This window comes from Bison bison, unplaced genomic scaffold (assembly GCF_000754665.1).
Source record: "Bison bison bison isolate TAMUID 2011002044 unplaced genomic scaffold, Bison_UMD1.0 scf7180017864373, whole genome shotgun sequence".
Taxonomy (NCBI): Eukaryota; Metazoa; Chordata; class Mammalia; order Artiodactyla; family Bovidae; genus Bison; species Bison bison.
The window spans coordinates 5,281,048-5,294,550 of record NW_011494945.1 but is presented as its reverse complement, the minus strand read 5'-3'; the positions used below and the strand labels follow the sequence as shown (position 1 = coordinate 5,294,550).

Genomic DNA, 13,503 nt, shown 5'->3' with positions numbered 1-13,503 from the left:
TATTTATAATATAATATATTTAATATATTATAAATATATTTAATATATTTAAAATAACTTCTCACAGTTAGAATTTTTTAAATGCATTTTAGGTTTACAAAGCAATTAAATATATAGCATATAACTCTCTCTCCATATATACTCTAATTTTAACCTGAAAGTTTTAACCTCATCCGATGAACAATCCCTACTGCTCACTCATTGTGTTGCAATGCATATTCTAATAAAATAAACTGTGATAAGTGGGAAATAAATTCTATCTACCACTTCTCAGAAGATCCATCTCTACCTTGTCCATGCCACAAACTTGTCTGTTTTAATTGACCTAAGCCCTGTTCAGGCACAGAGCAGCTTCTGGTCCCTTTATGGAGGAGACCTGAGGTTTCTGTGGGCAGAGTGGTCCAGAGGGGAGCAGCTGGGCACCCTTAGTCAGTCCAGCAGGTGGGGTTTTCCTCCTGCAACTGTCTTAGGGCAGCGACTGGAGGCCCAGTGGAAGCCCCCAAGGCCATTGCCCCACATCTCTTCCCTACTAACCTTGTTGCCATCGTCAGAAAAAATAAACATCATTTTCCACTTTTCTGGCTGGTGCCCTTCCACCTCATCTTTGCATAACCAGGGAGAAAGCCTGGAGGGGGCGGGGGGCGGGGTGAAACCTGCTCACACTAGACCTGTGTCTGAGGCCAATGTTTGCCCATGGCTTGTCTGGTTAGGGGCCAGCAGCCAATGCTGGGCGAAGGAGGAATTCTCTGCTAAGCTGCTACTGCTGCTAAGTCGCTTCAGTCGTGTCCGACTCTGTGGGACCCCATAGACAGCAGCCCACCAGGCTCCCCCGTCCCTGGGATTCTCCAGGCAAGAACACTGGAGTGGGTTGCCATTTCCTTCTCCAATGCATGAAAGTGAAAAGTGAAAGTGAAGTCGCTCAGTCATGTCGGACTCTTCGCGACCCCATGGACCGCAGCCTAGGGCCCTGTAAAAGGAAGACTGCTCTAGTGGGCACAGGGTATGTTGGATGTGGGGAAGCAGGAGTCCACTGTGAGCAGGAAGGGACCTTTGCAAGTTGGACATTTGTAAGGCAGAGACTCCTGCCTGATGTACAATCCACATTTCTGTCCATCTGCCGAGGGAGTGGTGTAGGCTCTGCTGTCAGTCAGGCCAAGCAGGAGAACAGAAGCTGTAGGAGATGTGAGACTGGAAAGTAACTGAGAAGACTCCATAGAGGAGAGAGAAGGTGTAGTTAGCGCTGTGCTCAGTGCTGGGCCCCGGAATTAAGGCACGGCCCCCTGGAAAGGAGGCAATGCACCAGAATCACAGGGCCCCCAGCACTGAAATGGGGCACCCACTTTCTGAATGCCGCCCAAGACAGGACCATCCTGCTCCAGCTGGGATGATTTATTTAAGTAGGATGCCTGGAGAAGAGACAGGTTCAGTTGACGTGCCTCTATGATTCATTTCCTGGAAGGGCAAGTACAAAGCAGCAGAATATGACTCCACTGGCCAACGATATAAAACATGATCTGCATGACTGATTAACCTTCAGGGGGTTTTGTTCGTTTGTTTGTTCTGGGTATTACTGGGTATACTTTTTTTTTTGAGGAGATGATTTCTTCTGTTCTTTGAAAAACACTACAGATCTAATTTGCGGTTAAGAACAGTTTTTTTCTTTCCTAGAAATTAATATTGTTTCAGAAGGATAGAGCTTAGACTGAAGGCATTGTTGTGTGGCTTGCTGAGTGAAATGCCCATTTTTTGAGTCAGAATGCTTTAGGCTGAACACTCGCATTGTGTGGCAGGGGTGTAGGAGGCAATAGAACAGACCCTGGGCGTGAGGAACAAGCAGGGATTGTGTGGCTCCCCAGCTGGGTCATCCCCGTGGTGGAGAGTGGGTGGCAGCCTACAGAGTGAGCCCCAGGACCCCACGCCCTCACCATAACATGGCTCAGGCTCCGTCTTGGCCTGAGGTCCTTGATTCTAGAGGTTTGCCTTGGGCTTAGAGGAGTCCCAGCCCTACAAAGTCTTCCTCAGGTATGACCCTCCTCCTCCTCTACACTGGCCTTCTGGTCAGATGCCAGGGCCTGAGGGAAGGGGGGACAGCTAATCTTACAGAGAGGAGGCCCCTACATGCCCCCTCACTGGGGTGGGGGTGGCGGTATGCGGAAGCCTGAGGTATTACAGGCCTAGAGGGGTCAAAGCGGTGGGGGAGGGGACGGCTAGGACAAGGGTCTCCTCGTGGCTTTCCTGCAGCAGACGTGTGTACTGTCTGCTCGAGGCACTCATGTTCCCACCCACTGTTACTGGTCGAGGTGTGTATCAAACAAATAGACCTTAAAAGGCCTCCCCAAGACTCTCTGGGGCAAGAGCAGCCCCTTGGGCCTCTTCACCTTGACTCTGTCACCTAAAACCAGACAGGAAGAAGCGTGCTCCAAGGCACGAACCCCAGCTGGCTGGTCACCAGGCCCGATGGTGTTGCAGTCAGGAGGTGGCTCCCACTGGCACAAAGTACCACTTTTATTTTAAGTAAAGCAAAATGCTGACAGCAGGCTTCCAACTAATGAGAGGATATCAGGATTTTCCCCAGGCCTTCAGATCCCACAGTTAGTACTGAAAATAAAGCTATAATGGAAATAAGGGGTCAGTTTTCTAGAAGGTGATACTTTAGAAGTAGGCAGAACAAATTGTTCAGGTAATATACATTCTCATGTGAAACTAGTTGAGTGTGGCCCAAAATAAATATGCATATATTGACAGTAAAGCTCTGTAACTTCTGGCTTGCCTAATAATTTCCCCTTAATTTTATTAAGATAAGATAAATGATACCTTAACTAGGTATCAATAGCATTGGCACTTCCAAAGTTCTTTTTCTAGGTATTCTCATAAAGACAAAAGTGCAACACTATCTAACCTTGCCACTCAGAAAAGATGGTGATGCCCTGAAAACTGGAATGTTGGCTGATGGGTAACTCCATCACATGATGGCTCAAATATTCATTTATTAGCTGATATACAGTGGCTTAAATTTAACATATAAACAGGGATTTATGGGCCAGCAAACAAGGCACAAAAGTGTAGGTTTTATGAAACTGGAACTTAAAAAAAAAAAAAAGTCCCATATAAATTGCTAAGAGGTAAAAGTGAGATGAGCACTTACAAAACTACAAAAATATATCATGATGTTCCCAACGTGTGCCTAACAGACTTAGGTTCCCTCCTCTGTGTTCCCAATCCACCCTCATAAATTTGTATTTAACACTCAGCATACATGTTACTGTAATTGTTAATTAACATGTATATCAATACACGTACACACACATACACCATCACCCTCAGTAGAATTGACTAGCTTCTAGTACAGTGCTAGGAATACACAGAAGCTCAACAAAGAATTGTGGAATTAATTATTCCATTTAATTATCTTATATCCTACATCTGGGACTAAGTCATTGTTGCCACTGCTTACCTCAAGTCACTTTTCCAACTTTTATATAATAATTTGCATTATCCCTATGCATCTACCAAATATACAGATTCAGGCACTGAAAGGGCCAGTTTCACAACCCTCAACATGCTTACAATTTCCAGATGCAACAAGAGAGATTTATTAATGTGTCTTAAATAATGATACCCTTGATGTGTTTCCTAACCAACTGGAACAGGAAGTCCTGAAAACCAAGCCAAAATACAAGTTCTTGGAATTTGGGCTGAACTTGGTAAGGAAGACATTACCTAATTTGGATAAGCCCTCAGTTTTAAAGTCCTTGTTAATAACAAAATAAAATAATGGAGTTATTTTCTTTTTCATTAATGAGAAAAAAATTCAAAAATAATGTATAATAAGCCTAAGATTCTCTAAAGAATAGCTGGAAGCATATTCTCCAAATATCTCACTTTATAGCTGAGGAAACAGGTTCTGTTTCAGTGAGGGGATCTTAGTGGTGGGGAGAGAGGGACCAACCCCTGCATCAGGATGCACAGGGAAGCAGAAAATGGACGTGTTACCAACTTGGGTGTGACTCACTCCTTGTGACACAGTGTCTCACAGATTGTTTACTAAGCCCCAGCCGTTGATACACAACAAGGCACAGTGCACAGAAGCTCTGAGGCACAACAGAAAATTTAGTCTCTATGTTATGAGAAGGTATGAATGTATTTGTGGGTAGGACAGACAAAAGAAGCAGTAAAGTCTACTTCAACCAACCTTTTCTGCAACCATGGGAGGTAGGCAGGGCCTTCACACTTGAGTGTCGTAAAAGCATGACCAAACACATGTTGGGGGAATTTCTTCAGCTCATCCTTGGTCATCTTTCGAAATCCTAGCACCACGTCAGCCCAGTATGGCACTTCTTCAGTAGGAATACTCTGAAATATCTGCCAACTCAAACACATTAAGTGGAAAAATTTCCTGAAGTTTTATGAGATTTCTAGTAAAACCCATGTAACATTCTCTAAAGCATTTTAAAAACACACTTCTTATGCCCGTACAGAGAAAAAAAATCTATTTTTCTGTTCACTTAGATTCATATTATTCAGTAGCTAAATTTAAAATGTTTGGGGTAGGGGGAGGGCAGGCATTGGAATAAGACATTTAAAAAGCTGTGTGTCTTTTAAAGATTGAATTTAACTCTCTTTTTCTAAAAAGCTCTTGCCCAGCTTTTCTTATTTGGCAACCCACTCCAGTATTCTTGCCTGGAGAATCCCAGGGACAGAGGAGCCTGTTGGGCTGCTGTCTATGGGGTCGCACAGAGTCGGACACAACTGACGCGACTTAGCAGCAGCAGCAGCATCTGGGGGAAAGATTTTTCTGTTTTGCATAATGCTTTACATAAACTGTAAACAAATCATCAAAAGTTTAAATGTTGGCCTCAATTTCAAACAAAATATATAAGTTAGAATAAGCAATGAGCGGAGTGCAGGAGACAGGGGTGTGAATTATGAGTGAAACTGTAGATGATCACATAAAGTCATTGATAAGAAAGGCCAGGATTTGTTAGGTGAAGCCCTGTATCCTTTTTTTTTAATTGGAGGCTAATTACTTTATAATATTGTGGAGTTTTTTGCCATACATTGACATGAATCATCCACAGGTATACATGTGTCCCCCATCCCATCCCTCTGGGTTGTCCCAGTGTATTGGCTTTGAGTGCCCTGTTTTGTGCATTGAACTTGGACTGGCAATCTATTTCACATATGGTAATATACATGTTTCAATGCTATTCCTGCAAATCATCCCACCCTTGCCTTCTCCCACAGAGGCCAAAAGCCTGTTCTTTATATCTGTGTTTCTTTTACTGTCTCGTGCGTAGGGTCATCCTTACCATCTTTCTAAATTCCATATATATGCATTAATATACTGTATTGGTGTTTTTCTTTCTGACTTACTTCACTCTGTAAAGTAGACTCCAGTTTCATCCACCTCATTAGAACTGATTCAAATGCATTCTTTTTAATAGCTGAGTAATAGTCCATTGTGTATATGTACCACAACTTTATTATCCATTCATCTGCCGATGGACATCTAGGTTGCTTCCATGTCCTAGCTATTGTAAACAGTGCTGCAATGAACACTGGGGTACATGTGTCTCTTTTAGTTCTGGTTTTCTCTGTGTGAATGCCCAGCAGTGGGATTGCTGGGTCATACCCTGTATCCTTAAGTCATGGTTGGAGCTGATGAAGTGGAATGATATCAGCTGTTAATAAGAAGCCTATAATCATACTATCAATAGCTGCTAGGCATATCTTTGGATTTATAAGTATTGGGTTCATTACATCAATAGGAATAAATGTTGTAAAGCATGGCTGCTCTAAAATAGCAAGGAAAATCATTTGAGTGCTATACATGGTTTCTAATGGTGTGGTCATTAAGGTACTGGAATTTATATCTCTAAGTGATTCATTCAACACAGGTCCTGTGGAAGATGTAAAGATTGTTTGCTGCAGGTCTCAATACCAGGCTTTCTTTCTGTCTCATTCTGAACACTCTCCTGTACTAGATCACCCACTTCCCTTTTTTCATCTACAGGCCAAACATTCAGAAGGCTACATCTCCAGCCCTCTTCTCTCTCCTGAACTCAAACCAGATCCAGATCCATGTTGCCTACGCCCTGGCGGATAAGTCTACCTCTATGTCTCAGACATTTACCCCGTGCTCACAGCAGGTACTCAGTAATATTTTCTGTTAAACTCTAAAGTGTGTTAAGATCATTCTAAATTCCAAAATAATTTCAGATTTCCTCTCTTACCCAGACACCAAAATAACACCAGCATCTTCAGCTTCTGCAGAATTGACTATTGCAAACAGGTGATCAAAGGTCTCTTTGAACCACTGCTTCTGCTTCTGAATGGGTGTGTCTGTGATGGTGGAGAAAAGCAAAGCAGAACAAAAAGGGAACTGATGACAATGACTGTGCTTCAGAGAAGCTTCTTTCTACAAACTGGCAAAAACCAAAAAGGCAGGGAGAAACATTTAGATAAAGTACCACATTGTGGTGAACGATGACCGAAGTTTTGAATGTTGACATGCTCTATCAGATTCTGTTCATATAATGACTAATCAACAGAGGGGAAATCAACCAATGAGGGAAAAGTCTAATACACAGGCCACCTGCAAAGGGGTCTTTGGCACTCAGTGTATTCCAGAGGCCCTAGAAATGTCCATAACCAACCTGAGCCACGTTAGCTGATCTGGCTGAGGCAAGCAGCTGGCTACACCATTGAGATGATGAGAGAAATAACATAGGGCCTCTTTACTGGAAGCTGAAAGCACAGCAGGAGACAAGGGGAGATCTTTGGAGCCCAGGTCAACCAGGTCGAAGAACAGACAGCATATGAGTGGGAAACCCAGGTTGCTCACCCTCCTGATACAAGGAGAGGAAGCCTGCATTGTGAAACTAAGCTCCCTACAGCCCCATCCAAGGCTGCCATTACCTCCATCCCCCTCCATGGAATCACAGACCAGCTTGGAGCAGCATTCCTGGGGTCACCAGGGGTATGCAGGGACTACGCCAGGAACCTCCTCTCTGTCAGAGTCCTGTGGACCAGTGTCCCCTACCCCCCAGGCATCCTTGTCCAGGATTGGACCTGGACACAGCTTCTGGAAGGGTTCCAGGCCTGCCAGGGAGGAAATCAGGATCAGGGTTCAAGCCTCAAAATAATAGTGCCCAGTGTAGGCACAGGGAGCAAGCCTGACCCAGAAGCGTAGACAAATCTATGGATGGAGTATTTGGCCATCTGACCCTGAGGGAGGGTCATGAAAGAGAATCCAGGGGCAGGACAGGGACTGAGGAACAGTAATCCTGAGGGGCTGAAATGTAGGGGAGCCACAGAGCAGACAAGGGCAGCAGAGCAGAGGATCCTGGGTCAGCTTTGCTTGGAGAGAAGTCCCTAGAGCTCACTGAAAGTAGAGATGAAAAGCCCCTGGAGGCATCCTGTTTCCAAGTGAATGGGGGCATTTCCTTAGTAGGCTTTAAAGCAATTCACTTGTTCAGGAGCCAGGAAATGTTTCTTTACTAGTGGATCTCTGCTATTGTCTTTAAATAAGTGCCCATGTGAATGCATTCTCAAAACTGCAGACTGGATCAACTGGTTCAGAAGTAAGGAGGAAATTAAAAAATAAGCCACAAAGAACTGAATTAGACCTCATATGGATTACACCCCAACAATCGTGAGTCTCAGTGAACTCCGGGAGTTGGTGATGGACAGGGAGGCCTGGCGTGCTGCGATTCATGGGGTCACAAAGAGTCGGACACGACTGAGTGACTGATCTGATCTGAGGATATATTGAAATGTACCCTCCCTTCCCACTCCAAACTTGAAGACACAAAACAGTGACTGCTACTCACACACTGCAAAAGTCATCTCAAAAGAACAGACAATCCCAGTTCAATGATGAGTAAAACAAATCTGGTGACCTAATTCATGTTCAAGTGCTGGTAAAAGAAAACTGTAGCCAGACTATCAGTATTGACAGTAGAAAATGTCGACATACAGAATGGCTGCCATCAAAAAGTCTACAGGCAATAAATGCTGGAGAGGGTGTGGAGAAAAGGGAACCCTCTTACACTGTTGGTGGGAATGCAAACTAGTACAGCCACTATGGAGAACAGCATGGAGATTCCTTAAAACACTGGAAATAGAACTGCCATATGACCCAGGAATCCCACTGCTGGGCATACACACTGAGGAAACCAGAATTGAAAGAGACACGTGTACCCCAATGTTCATCACAGCACTGTTTACAATAGCTAGGACATGGAAGCAACCTAGATGTCCATTGGCAGACGAATGGATAAGAAAGTTGTGGTACATATACACAATGGAATATTACTCAGCTATTAAAAAGAATACATTTGAGTCAGTTCTAATGAGGTGAATGAAATTGAAGCCTATTATACAGAGTGAAGTAAGTCAGAAAGAAAATCACCAATATAGTATATTAACGCATATGTATGGAATTTAGAAAGATGGTAATGATGACCCTATATGCAAGACAGCAAAAGAGACACAGATGTAAAGAATAGACTTTTGGACTCTGTGGGAGAAGGTGAGGGTGGGATGATTTGAGAGAACAGCACTGAAACATATATATTACCATATATACAACAGATGACCAGTGCAAGTTTGATGCATGAAGCAGGGCACTCAAAGCTGGTGCTCTGGGACAACCCAGAGGGATGGGGTGGGGAGGGAGGAGGGAATCAGGGTTCAGAATGGGGGGACACATGCCCCCATGACTGATTCATGTCAATGTATGGCAAAAACCACCACAATACTGTAAAGTAACTAGCCTCCAATTAAATAAATTAATTTTAAAAAAGGAAATGTCAACATAACACTGTGTCCCAGCACTGTTCTAAATGCTTTACAAGTATTAACCCATTTAATCTTTATAAAAACCCTATGGAACAGGATGGTCCCCATATAGTATTGACATCACTGGGGCTGGTCCAAAAGAAGCTCAGGGAGAAAACCAAAGTCTATCAGCAGCACTAGAGAGAAAGACCCTGATCCAGGGGCCCTGACCACCCCGTCAAAGGGTAAGCTGGGCCTCCATGGACTGAATGATCTCCCAGGTAAGCCTCCTTCTTTGAAGATGATTCCATGATTATTGGGCAGCCTTCTCACCACTCATCTGGTCCTGACACAGCAAGGAAATGCCTGGAAAATGGACACCAGGACTCTGGTCACAAGAAAGGTGTCCAGAGTGAACTAGCATTCTGTACACACACCAGGCTCCTGTGCTTGTTTCCTGCGAGGCAGCTCCTAGGAGGTACATCAGCACCTGCTGCTGACAAAGCCAAGTTCCTAGATGGCAGTGCTGAGGTCACAGCCCTTCCTACCCTGGCAGAAGATGGGTTTATTCTCTGTTAGGTGAAACAGGGGGGGCTTGGGGGTAGGAACCCTAAGCACAAAAGTCAGGATACCATAGTAAAAACAAGAGTGTTAAGGGAACACATGCAAACTGGATGCTAAGACCCCAGACTGCTTCTCCTCCTCCTTCTAGAATGCTGCCAGCCAGGCCTTCACCCACCCCAGCCAGGAGACAGAAAGCCTCTTCTCTGGGGAACATGACCTACACAAGAAGAAAGACTAAATACAGTGACATCAGAGGTTCCTCAACCAAACAGCTCCCCCATCCCAGTGCAATGAGCCTCAAGATAACAAGTGCCATACAAGGCTCAGAAACTCCTGTCAGGACCCTGCTCCTAAATGTCAACAGACAGGTAAAGATGACCATGAAGCCAAGGAAAACCTGTAACATGAAAAATGAGCACATCAAATAAAAAACACAACTTGGAGACAACAGAAACTGTGCAGGGAGAAGAAACTTTTTTAAAACCATGACTAGTGTCTTCAGAAAGATAAGATGGCAACCATACAACATAAATAGTATGTTAGAACACAGGGAAATTTAGAGACTAAAAAAGAGCTTTGGAATATTAAAACGCTATATGAGAAATAATAAATCCAACAGCAAGGGAAAAGAAAAAACTGAGAAAATTCTTCTAGAAAGTAAATAAAAAGAGGAATAGAAATAGGAAGAGAAAAAAGCTAAGAGTATGGAGGATCCAACCAGGAGGCCCAGCATAACAGCAATTCCAGAAAGAGAGGCAGAGATAGCAGGAGGGAGGAGTCAGCAGTTGGGTAACTCAGAGACTGTACCTTGGACTGGAGACATAAGTTTCTGGATTAAATGGACATGGCAATTCATAGTCCAGATTGCTGGGGCAGTTGGGGGTGGGGGGTGATAATAAGTTATAACCGTTTGACTACTTAGACTATGTGCTCGTATAACCTTGATGCAAAAACAAAAACAAAAATTAAAGGGGAGAAAAGAGAGTGGAAATGAGGAAATGGAGACAGTGGGTATAAACTTCATTAGTTGCAAAGTGGTTTTGTTTCCTATTAAATTCTGTTTCCTCCTCCTCCCATTTCTTATGAAGAATACAAAATGGAAAAGATGCATGGACATGTTTTTAAAAATTAATGCATTTTTAGTCCTGAATACATATTGACCAATTTTTTTTATACTGGCTTAGAAGTGAGGATGTTAGTCCCATTACAAGTATTTTCTGACTTGATGGTTATTACTGTTATCAGTGGAAAGATTTAGAGTTACCAACTGTGGCAGCCATTAGTGCTGTTCACCAAATGCTTCTGTCTGTCTGCCTTCTAGGAGCCTTATAGAATTGTACTTCCTGGCTTCCTTCTGAAGAGTGGGAGCATGTGACTAGCACTGGCCAATGAGCTGTCATCATAAGTGATGAATGTTGCTTCCTGATCAGAGCCTTTAATTGCTAAGGCAGGAGCCCCAGAGCTCTCACCCACCCAGCTACAGGCTTGATCACCTTCAAGACTGTGGCTGCTTCATCAGCTTAGGCCCCTGGGTGCTGAACAGAACCCTTGCTGATATTCAATCCACATATAGTATGAGAGAAAAATAAACCTTTGCTTTTTAAGCTGCTAAGATTTGGAGGTTCTTTCTATCCTGCAACATAACTGAATCTTTCCTAACAGATGAACCAACAAGATGTCAAAGGCACACGTTACACTTACACAAATGTCCAGCTGTCTTTGTAAACGGCAGTCAACCAACATCAACACCATTCTATCTCACATCTATCATATCTGACAGATAAGCAAAAATCCCTCTCTCACCTGGATAAGTAGGAGGAATAAGCATTCCAGCTGCCACATCACTCGTGGTCTCAGGGGTGAATTTGTCTGAAGTGACTGTAATGGAGCATCCTGGGACCATTTTGGAAATGCACACAGCAGTAGAAAGCCCCATCACGCCAGCCCCCACAACTGCAATCCGTATTGTATCCATGGGCCTGTGAGGAGGCAAAGTATGAGCTGCAAAACCTTGTTTTAAGAATTAGTCCAACCTTGGGAATTCCCTGATTGTCCAGTGGTTAGGACTTCATATTTTCCTTGCTGAGGACGTGGGTTCAATTCATGGTTGTGGAACTAAGATGCTGCAAGCCATGCAGCATGGCCAAAAAAGAAAAAAAAAAAAAAAAAAGAATTATTCCATCCAGAACAAAGTTTGGCCCTGAGAGTTCTTTCCCTAGGTCCACAGCCTCTTCAAATCTGACCTTTCCTGCCAGCATTTCTCATGGGATAAAGAAAGCTCCTGTGAGCTCTCTTCCCATTAAAAGTGAGGGCAAGCAGGTCTCCATGGAGTTTAGACATTAGCCCCAAACCAGCCTGGAGTTGTCTTGAGAACACAGGACAGGCAAGTACGTCTGCATTTGGGAGGAGATTTCTGCTGATTCCTAAAGCACCTTCCCTGTGGGCACGGCCAAGGGAAGGTTGGTGAAGTCAGCGAGGTGGACGAGAGCAGCAGGACTGCTGCGTCTGCTCCCAGAGACCTCCTGAGGAGCAGCCACTGAGAGGGCGTGGCTCACAGGCAATTTAGAACTCAGCTCTTACTGTTTACAAACTGCTTTTTAATTGTAACGATGTGACACCAGGTCTGAACCACCGAACCCAACATCTCCTCTCCTGCTCTTCACTCTTAAGTGGAAACCAACCCCCCTCACCCACACCCCAACCCTCCACTCTCCCCAACATTCCAGTCCTCAAATCTCACCCTCTAAGAGCAGGCTTTCCAGATAAGGAGCCTGGATTCCTTCACAGATTTGAGTTCTGATTCTATAACCTGGGGCACGACCATGGGCTCCTTGCCTCAACTCCTTCATCTCTAAGCCAGGCCACGAGAGTTTTTTATTAGTTCTTACAGGTGGTAAATAAGGGATGCACTGAGGTTGTCTCATAAAGGAGACTTCTTCTGAGAGTCCCTATGGAAATACAGGAGACAGATGTCCAGGGCCTGGGCTGGGCATCCTGATACTCTCTTCCCAGGGTAGAAACCAGAGGACTGATGAGGGCTCAAAGCCCTCCCAACCCCTCACCTCTTAGCAGCAGGAGTCCACTGAGCCCTGTCCACTGTCAGCACCCAAGTCCTCCTATGCTTCCCTGCTTATCTTTCCACTTGTGGTTCTTGCTAACTTCCCCTAATAGGTCTCAGGTGGAACTCCAGAGAGAAAAAAATGCAATTAGTCCAGTTGGTCGTCATCATCCCTATTAAACAAAGCTCTAGCCCCAGCCCAGTTTATCAGGCTGAGAGAGGCTCTAAATCTTCCTTGGCATGATTTCCCGTCATTATCCAATCAGCAATAGCCAGGGCATCAGGTCACATGGTACAAATCATGGCCACCTGCACATAAAATTCACCTTTTCTCAGGAGGGGGCTGGGTGGCTCCTTCACTGTGAGCAGCGCAAAGGCAGTCAGTGCTCTCTTCTCTCTCTGAAGGTCTCTGGCACTGAGAGATATCAGAGTCTTCCAATGTGGTTTAGTGCATGTTATTTTGGTTTCTCAGGCAATATGCGGTTTCCTCAGCCATATGTTTATCTGATTGCTCCCCAGTGGGCTGGCTAGCTGAGAAAGAACAGGATTGCCAGGGCAGAGGGAAGAGACGGGTCCCGGGCAAGCAGCAGACCCACATGTGAGGGGCAAGCTTTTGGAGCGTAGCCCCGTGCATGTCCCCCAGAGGCAGAAGGCAGACACCTGTTCCCTTACCAGCTTTCTTATTTCACAATGGCCTCCCCTTCCCAGAAACTTTCTTAAAATAGCTCAAATAAATTGAGAGGGAAAGTAACCCGTGGCTGAGAATATCCAGCTACCAGGAAAGAAAAAATGACCCAGCAAGGTAGGTACTTTCTGGCCCAGTGACCTGTGAATCACTGTCACCTGACCCCACGGAGACACACCCCAAACTCATGGAGTAGGTCCAGAACCACCCCTGAGCCGAAAGCAGGGAGGATTCAAGTACCTGTCTCTGAAAAAGCAGCCTTGGAACCCACAGAAGGCTCTGGCACCAGCGCTTGTTTTCCCAGCTAGTGGCTGGTCTAGCGCCCTGAGGGCCAGGAAAAGCAAAACTGCTTCCCATTGGGGAGTTTGTTAAGGACATTCCCTCTATGCTTAACCTCCATTGGCCCATTCGCCTG

At 44.7% G+C, this 13,503-nt stretch overlaps 1 protein-coding gene across 1 annotated transcript in view; it reads right to left on the bottom strand.

Annotated features, from left to right (window-relative positions):
• Positions 1–13,460, bottom strand: part of DDO (D-aspartate oxidase) — a 17,690-nt gene extending 4,230 nt beyond the window's left edge. The window contains 5 exon segments of the mRNA XM_010856616.1: positions 4,193–4,369; positions 6,234–6,342; positions 11,149–11,324; positions 13,329–13,384; positions 13,386–13,460. Of these exon segments, the coding sequence (XP_010854918.1) occupies positions 4,193–4,369; positions 6,234–6,342; positions 11,149–11,324; positions 13,329–13,384; positions 13,386–13,445 (578 nt within the window). The 5' untranslated portion in view covers positions 13,446–13,460.
• Positions 13,461–13,503: the final 43 nt, after the last annotated feature.